General features: G+C 52.7%; 4 protein-coding genes across 4 annotated transcripts; 2 read left to right on the top strand and 2 right to left on the bottom strand.

Annotated features, from left to right (window-relative positions):
* Positions 1–1,167: 1,167 nt before the first annotated feature.
* On the top strand, positions 1,168–2,536 carry CONPUDRAFT_137629 (uncharacterized protein). Its single transcript, XM_007771173.1, has 3 exons — positions 1,168–1,459; positions 1,513–1,953; positions 2,006–2,536. Exons 1-3 carry the CDS (start codon positions 1,187–1,189, stop codon positions 2,255–2,257), a joined length of 966 nt encoding a protein of 321 aa, XP_007769363.1. The 5' UTR covers positions 1,168–1,186; the 3' UTR covers positions 2,258–2,536.
* A 2,683-nt stretch (positions 2,537–5,219) lies between these two features.
* Positions 5,220–5,987, top strand: CONPUDRAFT_90635 (uncharacterized protein; the record flags this gene model as incomplete). The annotated part of the gene is made up of 3 exons (XM_007771172.1): positions 5,220–5,256; positions 5,308–5,557; positions 5,618–5,987. 3 exons carry the CDS (start codon positions 5,220–5,222, stop codon positions 5,985–5,987), a joined length of 657 nt encoding a protein of 218 aa, XP_007769362.1.
* Positions 5,988–6,167: 180 nt separating this feature from the next.
* CONPUDRAFT_165934 (FMN-linked oxidoreductase) lies at positions 6,168–7,434 on the bottom strand (the record flags this gene model as incomplete). Its single annotated transcript, XM_007771171.1, has 3 exons — positions 7,129–7,434; positions 6,650–6,995; positions 6,168–6,260 (listed from the first exon to the last, which is right to left on the bottom strand). The coding sequence occupies exons 1-3, from the start codon at positions 7,386–7,388 to the stop codon at positions 6,168–6,170; spliced, it is 699 nt and encodes a 232-aa protein (XP_007769361.1). The 5' UTR covers positions 7,389–7,434.
* A 521-nt stretch (positions 7,435–7,955) lies between these two features.
* Positions 7,956–11,760, bottom strand: CONPUDRAFT_165933 (uncharacterized protein). The gene is made up of 4 exons (XM_007771170.1): positions 10,945–11,760; positions 10,765–10,887; positions 9,395–10,704; positions 7,956–9,343 (listed from the first exon to the last, which is right to left on the bottom strand). The coding sequence occupies exons 1-4, from the start codon at positions 11,657–11,659 to the stop codon at positions 8,081–8,083; spliced, it is 3,411 nt and encodes a 1,136-aa protein (XP_007769360.1). The 5' UTR covers positions 11,660–11,760; the 3' UTR covers positions 7,956–8,080.
* Positions 11,761–12,249: the final 489 nt, after the last annotated feature.

The following is a 12,249-nucleotide window of genomic DNA, read 5'->3' as shown; positions in this document are numbered from 1 at the left end:
TTTGGAGTACACAAGACTACTATGTCCAGAAGAATTCAAAGCGTTTTTTGGGCTTCGAAGCCACTTTCGAAGTTAGAACCTCTTCGAAACTTGAATGGCTGACCATCGACTAGCTGTGTATGGGGTGTGATAATTCAAACATACATGGAGCTTCATTAACTGCTCAAATATCGTTATACAGTACCTCTCAATCTTGCCACCAATGCTTGACAGAGAAATTCATTATTGTAAATAAGTAGTGATAGTCACGAGAACAACGGCAAACATTACAAACATTATAGCATTTTTGTAAACAAATGAGGATGCTCAATACAACGACGCTGAAGGAGCAGAACCGTTTGATGCTGGGCTACAATGCCAACAGGCAAATTGCACGAGTTTCTAGGTTCAAGCAACATAAACTCGTCGAAAATTACTGATCAAAAAAAATTATCCAACCTACGCTAGCCGAACCAATTGACCAAGGAGCGCCCTGTACCAGCCTGTACCCCCACCAAATGAACCCCGGTCCAGCCAACACCCTCCCCCAAAAGGGTCAGCGAGCCCCGGTCCCACGAACACCATCCAGCCAAAATCAGCCCATCCAACCCCGGTTTCGCGAACGGGCTCCGGCGCTGACGCGCCGTTTCAACCCCGGTCCGCCGAACACCATACAGGTGTATAATCAGGGGTCCTCCCAGTGTCGAAGTCAATTATTTGTCGATTATCCGCATGACATCTCTTTTACGGACAAGTTCCACGACGGCCTTTCGCAAATGAATGGTCCTTGGCGGCAGTGCAACACGAGGACCGCCCAAACAGTAACGCCGACCGATCTTGTCACAAGTCGCTAGTCCACCTTCCTTCCTTGGGGTCTACTTATCTACGTCTCTGTTAACGCCATCCTGTTGGACGCGCTAGAGTTCTCCTTGCCATGACACTTCCTTCCCCGGATCATGCCACTAAGCTTTTGTTCCAACAATAACGTATGCTCAAGAAGGACGCGTTGCTAGGCATCCGGGCGTCAACCTTCTTGGGATGACTTCTCGATATCTTCGACCTCGCGTTCATCACATTTACCGAGGCGGGGGTCACCGTTCCGATCGATCTGCCTCCGCTGCAATTGACGGGAATGAACATAGGCCCAAAGTCAGGGCTGTCTTCGCTGGAGCGCTGACGATCCACCGGAGATACAGGTCCCACGACAATGAGGACGTACATAAACCCGTTCCGATATTGCGCGTCTCCTTCACATGAAAAGTTGAACTCTCCGCTCCTTACTAACACCTTCACTCACTTCGCTTCACCTTCGTTTTTTTTCTGTATCACCACCGCCCACCCCGACACTCCCTCGATGCCAGTCATAAGTTGCGCAAACTACATCTTCGACAAATGCAACCCTCGCGATAAGTTCGCCAGGACTCACGTGCCTCTCTTCGCGTCATTGCTCGAGGACTTCAATGAACGGTGTTCTGAAAAGGTTAGCGAGCTCTTCCCCCTCGTCCGTGCGCCTAGGTTGATGAAGCATCGCAGAGCTTCTTAGATGAAGATCCTGCGCTCTCCGGCTGGCCGCCACGGCCTCCGACTCCCGAGGGGTGGAGATCCTCAAAACATCAGTCGACGACCTCCGTCCGGACGCGGAGCAGCTGCGACCAGCCAAGAACTGCTCACTCTACGCGGACGACGACGACCATGGATGTGTTGCAACGTCCCCTTCGGAACGTCGAACTCGACCCTGATTCTCTTGACTTCCTGAACCTCCAACCTCCTCCTTCAGCGGTTCCCTCCGTTGGATGCCTGACGACGACAGACACTGTAGACACGTCTAGGTCTTATCATCCTATCCAGCCTCAGTATCGAGAACGGCATGCCGTATACTACGACCGCCACGAGAAAGCGCAAGACGACGATCTATTCCATGACTGGGACGAGGATTACTCGGCCATCGGAGGTAAAATCAAGCCATCGGAACTTGTAAGTTAATCTCCGTTCTTTCAGCACTCGTCTTGCTAAGTCCTTTACATAGCAGACTCGCTCTGCACTAACGAGTTCCATCTCGCTGTTCTGCAAACCAGTGGACGCGATCTACGCGGACATGGAGTCCCGCATGCTCTATCACAACCCTAAAGAGTCTGTGCACTTCTTCCCCATCCCGGTTCAGCGCACCGAACGCGAACGTCGAAGCTCAGAATCTTCCCGCACGGTAATCTCCCGTTCATCGTCGAGGAGCACGCTGCGGCGTATCACCGGTCGAGACAGATCAAAATCCGATAGCTGAATACATCTTTTGTGTAGGTTATGCTTCTGTTTTCATTTCCGCTCATGTTTCTTGTTTGGATGTATCGTCCTTGTTCTTGGAGGATCACGCTGCTTGTTTGTTGTTCATCATGATCTATTCATTCCCTCCTTGCATCATTATCAATTCAGCATCACTTAATGCTTTCTGCACCTTTTCTACTATGTACGCCCGTTTTGTTTTGTAGCGTTGTAATCGCCTCAGCAGGCTTTGCTGCCTAGAATGTAGCAGTCCTAACGAGTAAAAGGAGTTCCCGTTGCCTCTTGCTTTTGTGTATGATATCTAGGATAGGATAACAGGAGGTTTTGGCTTTGCGATCGAGAAGAAGGTACGTGGGAGGTCCCTGAGCAGTGATAAGATGCAGAGGAAATCTATCAAGCCATTCCCAATCACCCTTGTCATATTTTAAGCACCAGAAAAGCTGATGGGTAGAGACGACGTTTCTGATCCAGCGGCTGAAATAGCTGGAGATGAAAGGCAACGCGTCAATCCGACGAAGATATCTATGGAGGGTCATGTGGTGATAAGGTGTCAGGATTCTCAGTTTGAAACATCACCTATGGGCGTCTAAAGTAATTTCTTCCGGAAAGTAACGCGTCCTTCGAACTACTGCCGCTAGCTTTTAATTAATTACCCACCTGGATACATCGTCTTGATACGGCACTGTCACACTAATCATCTGACGCCTACCCGTTCGTTACGCAAATGATCGATAATGATCAGTGGCATCCAGCATCAGAAATTCTTCGCCTTTGTTATGGCAGAGCACGGTAGAGAACCTCGCTCGTCTGATGAGAAATATTAGCTACTGATGAGGGCGTTAAATCTGCCATTATTAGATTGAGCTCGCATCCAAGAGGCTCCTTCGGGTAAGGGCAGACAATGAGCCACCAATCTCTTAGATATGCAACTGCGCACGTCTTCTTGGTAGAACATTCGGGCGAAGTTAAATGTGCTGAGAAGTCGATAGGCTACCCAAGCTGCCTGCAAATATCTAGTGTCTCGAGACTGGTTCAAAGGTTTAACAATCTCCTTCACAGACGGGACACAATATTGTTAGGCTTTGGACGCGGAGAGAAGTACTTCTTGAACGGCACATCAGGAATTAATATTATGTAGGAATTCGAGGTCGCACGGGCTCGCGACGACGACACAGCGTGTTTGCCTGGGCGAGATGAGGGTGCCCGAAGGGCAATCGCGTGAAGATTACAGCTAACTACGACCTATTCAAAAGCTTGCCAGTGAAGCAAAAACAAACACACTTATAGTAACACCGGGTCGTCAAACCAACGCATGCGGACCCTGCCGGGAATTCGTTCCCACGGCTAGGAACGAGTGAACCTCGCTCAAAATCTCGGAGCCTGAGCCGCGGTCAGCATGGTCAAGGTCAAGGTCAAGCTTCAAGCTTCAAGCTTCAAGCTCGATGGCTGGCATCGGCTAGCACTGGGGGTAAGTCCGTTTGGCGAGACCTTCCGCTCGAACAGATGGCCTGATCGAAGCTGTCAGTCGCCATTAAATATTTGTGACACCCAAGGATGCAGGTTTCAACTTTCTACGACTTGTTCTACGACATTCACGAGTCACGATTAATCACTAACAAGTGAAAAATCCCGACAGCGCTTATTGACCTTGTTCTCAGCAAGCTACCGGTCTGTGTGACTAACATCCACTGATATCTCAAGCTTTGTTGCAGATGGCATTGCCGAGCATATCTACGGAGGTACTGCGGCACAGGAATCGACTGTGCATGACAGTACTTCGTACAGCATTTTTCCACAGCATTTTCTACAGCATGTAACGGCGGGCATACCAACCCGTTGAAAAGAATTCTGATGTGTACCAGGTGTGAAACGGCACTGCTCTCCTACGATGCTTACGTGGCCTATGCTCAAAGGTCTTCAACTCAGACTCTATTCAATAACGGTCTAAATAATAACGATAAGCTGTCGAACTCCTACACAATCCGAAAATTTGGTGTCTCACGCCGAATTATCAAGAACCCGACAGGTTATCTGCCTCATGGTCCAGTATTCTTCAAGTCCAAACCAATGCTCATAGCGAATATCGTTGGTAGATTTGAGCTGAGACACGACCAGTCATTTGCCTCCATCAGGCGCCCGGCGGTGGCCCTCTATGCTGGCATACGGCCCCGAGTGTCCTACAGCTTCTGTTGCCAAGCAATCGTGTTGTAGAGGGAGAATTTAGCGCTAAGGTTGCAAGAACTGATACTGCGTGGCGTTAACCTAGGAACAACCCTGGCCATCAGAACTATGACCATTCCCGAGATATGCGGTGGCCCATCCCCGGTTGGCGTCTTACTTTTCACTCAGTGACCCACCTTCAAACCTCATAGTATGTACGACCACTGTTCCTGTCCTGTTAGGAAACTTGACCCGCACACGCTCTCCCTCAGTCACTATGTCTTTTCATTTAGTCTCGATGTCTCCTTGTCGTCGTCGTCGCCGCCGAAAAACCCATACCTTCGTCGCCGCCCTCTTTCTCCTCACCGCCGCTCTATATTTTCTCGCCTCCAAATACCCTGTGCAAGCGGCGCAGTGGTTGGGTAGACAGATGCCACCTCTTTACGAAGAACTTTCTGAGCAAGAACAAAGTCTGCCGCACTATGCCGATTACAAGAATCGGACGGACATCAAATACCTCTGGGTAGCCAACTACCCTTGGAGTGAGTTACTCACCTCTCCATTTCCTCCTTAGATGCGATCGTTAATTAAAATCCTCCAGACGTGGGATGGGGGAATACAATGCAAGACTATATCATGAGGGCACTTCTTGCACACATGACGAACCGCTCGTGAGTGTCGTACCTATTTATTTGTTTTGCATCATATCTTAAGGTTCTTGCGCTCGTAGATTCGTTTTTAACGACTTGATGTGGGACAACGGCACTAACCCTTACACGGCATTTTCGTGATCAGGCAGTATTATGCCCTCTCGTATCCCATTGAACGCTTTTCTTGGTGGTAATCTTACCACAATATTTTCATTGTGGTGATGCTAACGAGATAAATCAGGGCCAATCGTCGGTGGAGAGTACTCAACAGGAGATACAGCCCTGCGTTCAGTCTCCCAGGCATTCTTCGAGCAAGTCTGCCCAGAACCGGTCGTCATGCGATGGGAGAAAGTTGCGGACCAGAGAATGTGGGATGAGTACTGGACAGTACCTGCATCTCACGTCCTCGATGTTTGGCTTGCCGCGATAAACGCCATTGAAGAACCATGTCTGATGATCGCGGGAGATACTCACCAAATCATCGAGCACGAGTGAGTTTTTCGTGACTTTCGCAGTCTTGCCTTGCGTGACACGCTAATGATACTCCTCAGCATGTTTGGGCAGAAAGACCGGCTTCTCGGGATTTGGCCTGCACTCACTGCTTCTCCTATCCTGAAGGCATGGACATGGTCTTCGCTCGTATACGGTGCATTCGCGAAAAATATACAGCTCTTCACATCGCCCCCCCTTTTCGGCACTCATAATCAACCAGAGCAGGATGCCGTCGCAAGACAGCTCGCTTACTGCAATCCCCGGTCTCCTCGTCATTCACGCGAGACGAGGGGACTTCCCCGGCCATTGCCGATTCCTTGTCAAGGAGTCTATCCAGTGGTAAGCGTTCAACCAGTTCCCCGCTCTCCCAGACCACTATACCCTACACCATACGACGCACCGCTCTCCGAAAAGAAGGCAGCCTCTTGAGAGCGGTGCTATGCAGACATCTGTCATATCGTGGAGACGGTGCGCAAGGTGCGCTCGGAGCACCCCACACTGCTCAACCGCGTTTATGTCGCGACGAACGGGAAACGGTAGTAGACGCACGAGTTAAAGGACGCGCTCCGGAAACTAGACGATTAGGAGGGTGTTGCGACAAGCAGAGACCTAGAGCTGACGGCTGAAGAGAAATTCATTGCACAGGCGATGGATATGCACGTCGCCGAACGCGCTGAGGTCTTTCTCGGGAATGGGGTAAGTCTGAGCTCTGTTGGTATCAGTCACAATATCGGACACTGACCAAACGCGATATCCGCCCTGTATTTCAGTGGTCGAGCCTAAGCTCTAACGTAGTGATGATGCGCATGGCGCGGGGCATCGATCCGCAGAACAACCATTTCTTGTACATTCAAACAATCAAGTCCTGCGTAAGGTTTAGATGTATGCCGCACCGGGTTAATAGAGCACATACCATTAATGATCATGCTCTGAGTTTATAAGAACTTTTTGGAGAATGGGGAGTGGACGTTTGATGACCATGAGACTTGCAACGCGTCGCAGTGAAGTAAAGAGAAAGTGGAGACGCGTACTAGTAGTACGATCACTGGCAGCTGAGAAACCCCTGAGATGGCACTGATCCTGAAGCCTACATGTGAGCCGCCGATAGCGGCAACAACGGCGTCCACGACCTCGAGAGCGAAGCGAGACCTGTTTTCGACGCTCCCACCGTATTCGTCTGTGCGGTTATAGGAAACGTCCTGCAGGAATTGGTCGATGAGCCAGCCGTTGGCGCCGTGGATCTCGACGCCGTCGAATCCGGCTTGCATGGCGTTCTTGGCCGCTATCACGAACATCTCAACATATTCCTTGATCTCTTGAGTGGTCAGCGGACGCGGCACGCCCCCGCCTCCGGGAATATGGTCCGTGTTGGGAATATCGGACGGCCCGACAAGGGGGAAGCCGCCTTCGGCCGCAAGTATGCGGACGTCGGCGCCCCTACCTATGGCGAGAATCTATAGAAAGATGTGGGAGCCCTTCGTATGGACGGCAGAGGAGACCTGCACATTATAAGCATCTGTTAGGTTCAAATGAGCAGAGATTGCTGGTAGAAAGGCCTGCCTCTTTCCACGCGGCAATCTGCGGCTCCGACCAGACGCCCGGGAGGTAAGGAAGACCTCCAGCCTTTGGGGAGATGGACGTCGAATCGGTGATGAGAAGCGTGCCGTGGGTGCAGGTGCGTTGGCTGTAGTACTCGGCGGCGTGAGGGCCGGGGACGTGATCGTTGTGAGCACGGACGCGAGTCATCGGCGCCAGAACAACGCGGTGCTGCAGCTGAAGTTCTCCGACGCGGATAGGGCGAAAGAGAGCAGGAGTCTGGGAGTCTGTCATGGCAGAAGAAGCGATCGAGGATGAAGCTCCGAGGGTGCTGTCTAAAGCTGAGCGATGCCTGAGGCTGGTGGTACAGACTCCTCTCGGCTGGTCAAGCATTTTATACCATAACCAGAGCGAGGACTACCAAGGTCGAATATGAGGGACGTGTCGATATCCCGGTTCCATATCGCTGCCTTTGATGATTTCCAATTGAACTGGGAGAGAGCTGGCCTGAAGACGTCGGAAGGGACGAGGCAACTGTGCGAACGCGGTCCGAGACGTTGACAACTGAACAATGTCCCATCGGGATATCACACAGAGTTATGCGCGAGCGCAGCTTTTGCAACCAAGTACCCCAGGCAATTTCGATAGGATCAGTGCGGTGAAGATGCATTCCCTGGTGAAGATCAAGCGACCCTGACCTTGCAGTGATCAAGTCAACTCCGGCACATCGGCAAATTGTCAAATTCTTGTCATCGACCAGAGCTTTTGGCTAATATCTTGGTCAAATCTTGACCAGTTTGATGGCGGATTTAGAGCGAAAACGGGAGGAAACCATTGCGCGATCAAACAAGTTTAACTTCAAAATCATCAAATTATGGCGGAATCTAGTCTAGCATACAGACCAGCTGCTTAAATTACAACGAGGCATATTAGGAAGAATATAGAGTAGATTGAAACAACAAAGACTGGAACTGATGGCACTGCCATCACAGGCTTATCTTAGCCTCCACAAGCTTCCACATCTCCTGAACAGTCTCCTCCGCCTTCTTCCTCTCCGCTTCGGCGATGCGGAGGCGAGCTTTGAGGTCTTCGAGTTCAGTTATCTCTCCCTCTTCAGCTTTACAACTTTCCACGTCGAGGTCCTGGCTGACCACGCGGACAATCTCAGGCGCCTTGCCCTTGACCTCGCTAGATGCGTCGTGCACGGCCCTCTTGAACTGTTCCAGACGGGTATGCGTGTCCACGAGCATGCGAGCAGCCTCAGCCGCGGCGTTCCGAGCGCCGGCCAAACCGTCATTTCCCCTGGCCATGCCCTTAGATGATGCGTCCTGCCCCACAGTGAGGGCGAGTTGGAACTGCGCCTCGCCGAGCCCGAAGGAAGAGGGCGACTTGAGGAGGGAGAAGTTGGACAGGCTCGAGGTGTCCGAGGCTTGGGAGGATTCCGCGAGAGGCGTGTGGTAACTCCCGTCCGTCTCTGATTCGAATGCGCCTGGAACTTCTTCTTCGCGCTCAACAGCTGCCGAGCATTCGCTGTACACGCTTGCACTGCTGTTCGTCGGGGCGACGGGCGTGCTAGACTTGCTGTCTTCTTTCCGATCCGAGTGTGCGCTGCACGAGCTCGGTTTCGGGGTCAAAGCCGAGGACGTATCCGTCCACGACTCCGTATCTTCCTGATCCGATCCAAAGCCAAGGCCGAGACCCAAGTCCAGCTCCACCGAGAGATTCATGCCCTCCTCAAGCTTGGGAAGAACAGGCACATCGTCCGAGTTGTGCGACCAGCGCGGGCTGGGTACTCGTGGTTGAGTCGGGGTACGAGTAGAAGTCCACGATCCACGGTCCGATGGCCTGGGGGTGGACTCCTCTGCGTCCTGCACGACTGAATGAATGGAAGGCACCGGCTCGGGGAGCGGTGGGCTGCGAGAAAGCCCAACATCGCCATGCTGCGAATACGACTCTGAAGGGAAGCGTCTCTTCGTTGAAACTCCTCTATTTGTGGGAGCGTTTGCAGGGGATGCATAAGGCGGGAACGGTGTGGGGGGAGCGGGTTGAGGATAGTGGAAATGACTCGGTGCATGCGGTGCGACTTGTCCATATGTGGAGCGTCTAGCGGTGTAGTCGTTCAAGTCGAACTGCGGATTCCAGTGGTTGTAGCCTGGCGAATACGAACCCGGGTGCTGTGGCTGCTGGTTAGGGTGATCGTACACGGGCGGCAGAGGATAAGGGTTCGTAGGCGGCGAGAATTGCTGGGACTATTTGTTCTCAGTCAGTAGGGTTACTTAGAGGATAAAGAGGAGACAAACCTGGCGATGCCACTGGTGGCTATATCCCGGCTCCGCCATGAGCGATCGTCTGTGCATATGGTCTTGCACCCGAGGGCTCGCGAAGGATGGTCTTGAGTAATAATGCATCGATCCTTGGGGCGGGGGATGTGACATGGGCACTTGGGGCCAAGGAGCCCAAGACGGCAAGCCCGCTTGATCAAACGATCCTCGGATGGAATCTCTGTCGAAATGTTGAATACCCAACCCCTCCATTTGTCTCCCGTTCGCAGCCGAGCCACCTCTGCCTTTGCCATCATCCCGGACGGCAGGGCCCCAAGCAGTCCTCGGCGTTGCGTGATCCGCCAAAGATGGCGCCTGATCCGAATCCGGTGCGAGACTGGAAGGTGCAATGCTGCTCGAGTCCGTCGTTGAATCACTAACATCGTTCTCTATTCCGCAGTCCTCATCAAAAAGGCCGTTCGCGATTTGCTTCCAGCGCACGAGGAGCCACACGAGCATTTTCTCGCTCTGCATCCGGCTAGCAGAGATTGTGCCAGTCTTCGCCGGGGTGCCCTCGAGCTCCAAATCGTCATAACCCTGGGCGGTTGCCTTCTTGAACTCGTATTTGGGAACGCCTTGGACGCTGCTTCGGTCACCGTCGTCGCTGTCGTCGCTGTCGGAATCGTCACCAGCATCGCTTTCTTCCTCCTCTGGATCAAAGTCCGGCATCCTCCTTGCGCCGCCTAGTATGGCCACTGCGAAAATTTTGGCCACCTCTTCGTACTTGATCCCATTGGTTGGTGTTTTTTCTATCTTGGAAAGGAAGTTGCACAGGTACGCCAGCAGCGTCGCCTGGCCTCTCGGCACCATCCTGAGGAGAACCTGGGCGATGCTGATCTGATACCTCTCAGAGGCATCTCTCAAACGGTCCTTCCTATCCCTCTCGAGCGCCTGCTTCACCTCGTCGTCCGCGAGCGTGCTCATGTCGGGGAGATTGTTCTTGTTCTTGTTCTTGGAAAGCGAGCCCGACGGCCTGTGCAGACGGGCGAGGGCGGCGTGACTCCCCACTTGGTTGTGCAGAATGTCATCTTCTGCCTCGATTGCACGAAGCTGTGCAGCGCGAACACTTGGGTTCACGGACCAAGCCCACAGTGGCCCATATATAGTCGATGGGAGGAGCGGCTCAGGAAGTCTCGCGATGAACGCAGCTACGAGAGCACAGAGCGTGTGGACGGGCTGTCCGCGAGGACTGAAGCTTGCGCCGAAATCGAAGGAGGCATCGAAGATAGCCAGGAGAGTTTCGCAGGAGTCTTGGGGCAAGGTCCGGAAGAGTCCAGGTGAGTGCATCCCTATATGCGCACATACACCAGTAAATATGGGGCTGTTAAGGGGGAGAAGGGTGGACTCACCAACTCGATTAGCTTCCTCGATGCATGTCGCAGCCCAGATTGGAATGTCATGGGTGTAATTGCCAATGTGGACAGGCTTCGACGCATACATGAGGACATCTTCCAGAGGCGAACCCAGAACGTCTTCCAGTACGCAATCAGAACGCGGTACTCATGCACAGCATAGAAAGGAGAACTCACGAAACTCTTCGGGAACATCTCCATCTTCCTCCGCCCACCTCTTCGAACGTCTCTTCAGCTCAACGTCCGACTTGGCAAGGTGGAGAACATCACTGAACGCCAAATGGTCCATCGCCCTCCTCGCCACGCCTTGTTTCTCCACCGCCTCCTTTTCGTCATCGAGTTCGCGGCCCTTGAGCTTGCTCTTGCGGCGCGTCCAATTGCGCTCTGCCTCCGCGTCCTCCTCATTATCATCGCCGTGATTGTGGGTCGATTTCGCCCGTGTCGTGTTACGCACGAGGTGGTCGAGGCGCCTGTAGAGCGTGTTGGGTGGAATGAAAGGGACACGGGGTTGTGCATGCGATCCCTTGAAACCAGGCGACAAGGAGCGCCTAGCCACCCCTTCTTCTCGCCGGGAGGGCGGTGCGATGGCTGGCAACGAGGCGAAGCGAACCCTGCCTTTGCCCTGGTGCTCGCCCGATTCTTCTTGTATCGCTTGCAGCGCGCCAGCGGGTGCTGATGCGCGACGTGGGCCGTCGTTACCGCTGGCCTCCGGAGGAGGATTATGGTTTGCGCGGAAGCCGAGAGTGTTCATGAGCCTGTGCACGGACAAGCGGTGATGATTGTCTTTCTCTTGATCATCGTGCGGAGAGTGAGAGTCGACGGGACCATCATGTTCGCGTGGGGTGTTGGTCGTGCTGAAAGGCTTGGCCAAATCGAAGGACTTGATAGTCATGGTTGCGAAGAGTGGTCTGGGAGAGTGAAGCTGGTGTGTATTATTGCGGTAGCTAGGATGCGAGTTGTAGCGTATTGATCCTTCCAGAGGTCAACGGGATTAAGGCTTGTTGATTGTGGACTTTGCGATTTGTGAAATTTCATGTCGTGCTTGAGAGGTTACTTATATACTGGTTGTAACAGGGGTCGGGGGGATGTTGACAATGTCTCCTCGACCCCTGTTACGAGGACGAAACACTGGGGGACATGAAACCAGCTGTCAGACTCCTAGCTTACAGTCCTTGAGATGTAACACAAGCTCAGAGAATACCTGAGAATGTCGTACACGTCCGCGGACGAACAAGTTACAGGAGATCAGTCAGTGTGATCTCCTGTAACTTGTCAAACCGGTGAAAGCCATTGGCGAAACACTGTATGTTATAGTGAGAAATGTCCTCTACTTCCGAAAAGGGGGAAAGGCTTACAGCGTTGAGGTGGATGTAGGGACATAGCGGGTGAACAACATGTAGGGATCCGGGACGTGGTGGGTTGCCAAGTGCACGTGACGAGGCAAGCGCCCGGTCTGAGTCTGAGTTTGGCATAGACGCCCGA

The sequence above is a fragment of the Coniophora puteana genome (assembly GCF_000271625.1).
Source record: "Coniophora puteana RWD-64-598 SS2 unplaced genomic scaffold CONPUscaffold_7, whole genome shotgun sequence".
Taxonomy (NCBI): Eukaryota; Fungi; Basidiomycota; class Agaricomycetes; order Boletales; family Coniophoraceae; genus Coniophora; species Coniophora puteana.
The sequence above is the reverse complement of the archived record's forward strand: the minus strand, read 5'-3'. Positions and strand labels throughout refer to the sequence as shown.

Excerpts from the sequence above, each read along its gene's own strand:
- CONPUDRAFT_165933 (XM_007771170.1), bottom strand. The coding sequence starts at position 11,659 with ATGACTATCAAGTCCTTCGATTTGGCCAAGCCTTTCAGCACGACCAAC. Across the intron at positions 10,705-10,764 it reads CGAGGAAGCTAATCGAGTTG|GGATGCACTCACCTGGACTC; the intron begins GTGAGTCCACCC and ends GTGCGCATATAG. Across the intron at positions 9,344-9,394 it reads GCCACCAGTGGCATCGCCAG|TCCCAGCAATTCTCGCCGCC; the intron begins GTTTGTCTCCTC and ends GAGAACAAATAG.
- CONPUDRAFT_137629 (XM_007771173.1), top strand. The coding sequence starts at position 1,187 with ATGAGGACGTACATAAACCCGTTCCGATATTGCGCGTCTCCTTCACAT. Across the intron at positions 1,460-1,512 it reads ATGAACGGTGTTCTGAAAAG|AGCTTCTTAGATGAAGATCC; the intron begins GTTAGCGAGCTC and ends GAAGCATCGCAG. Across the intron at positions 1,954-2,005 it reads AAATCAAGCCATCGGAACTT|CAGACTCGCTCTGCACTAAC; the intron begins GTAAGTTAATCT and ends TCCTTTACATAG.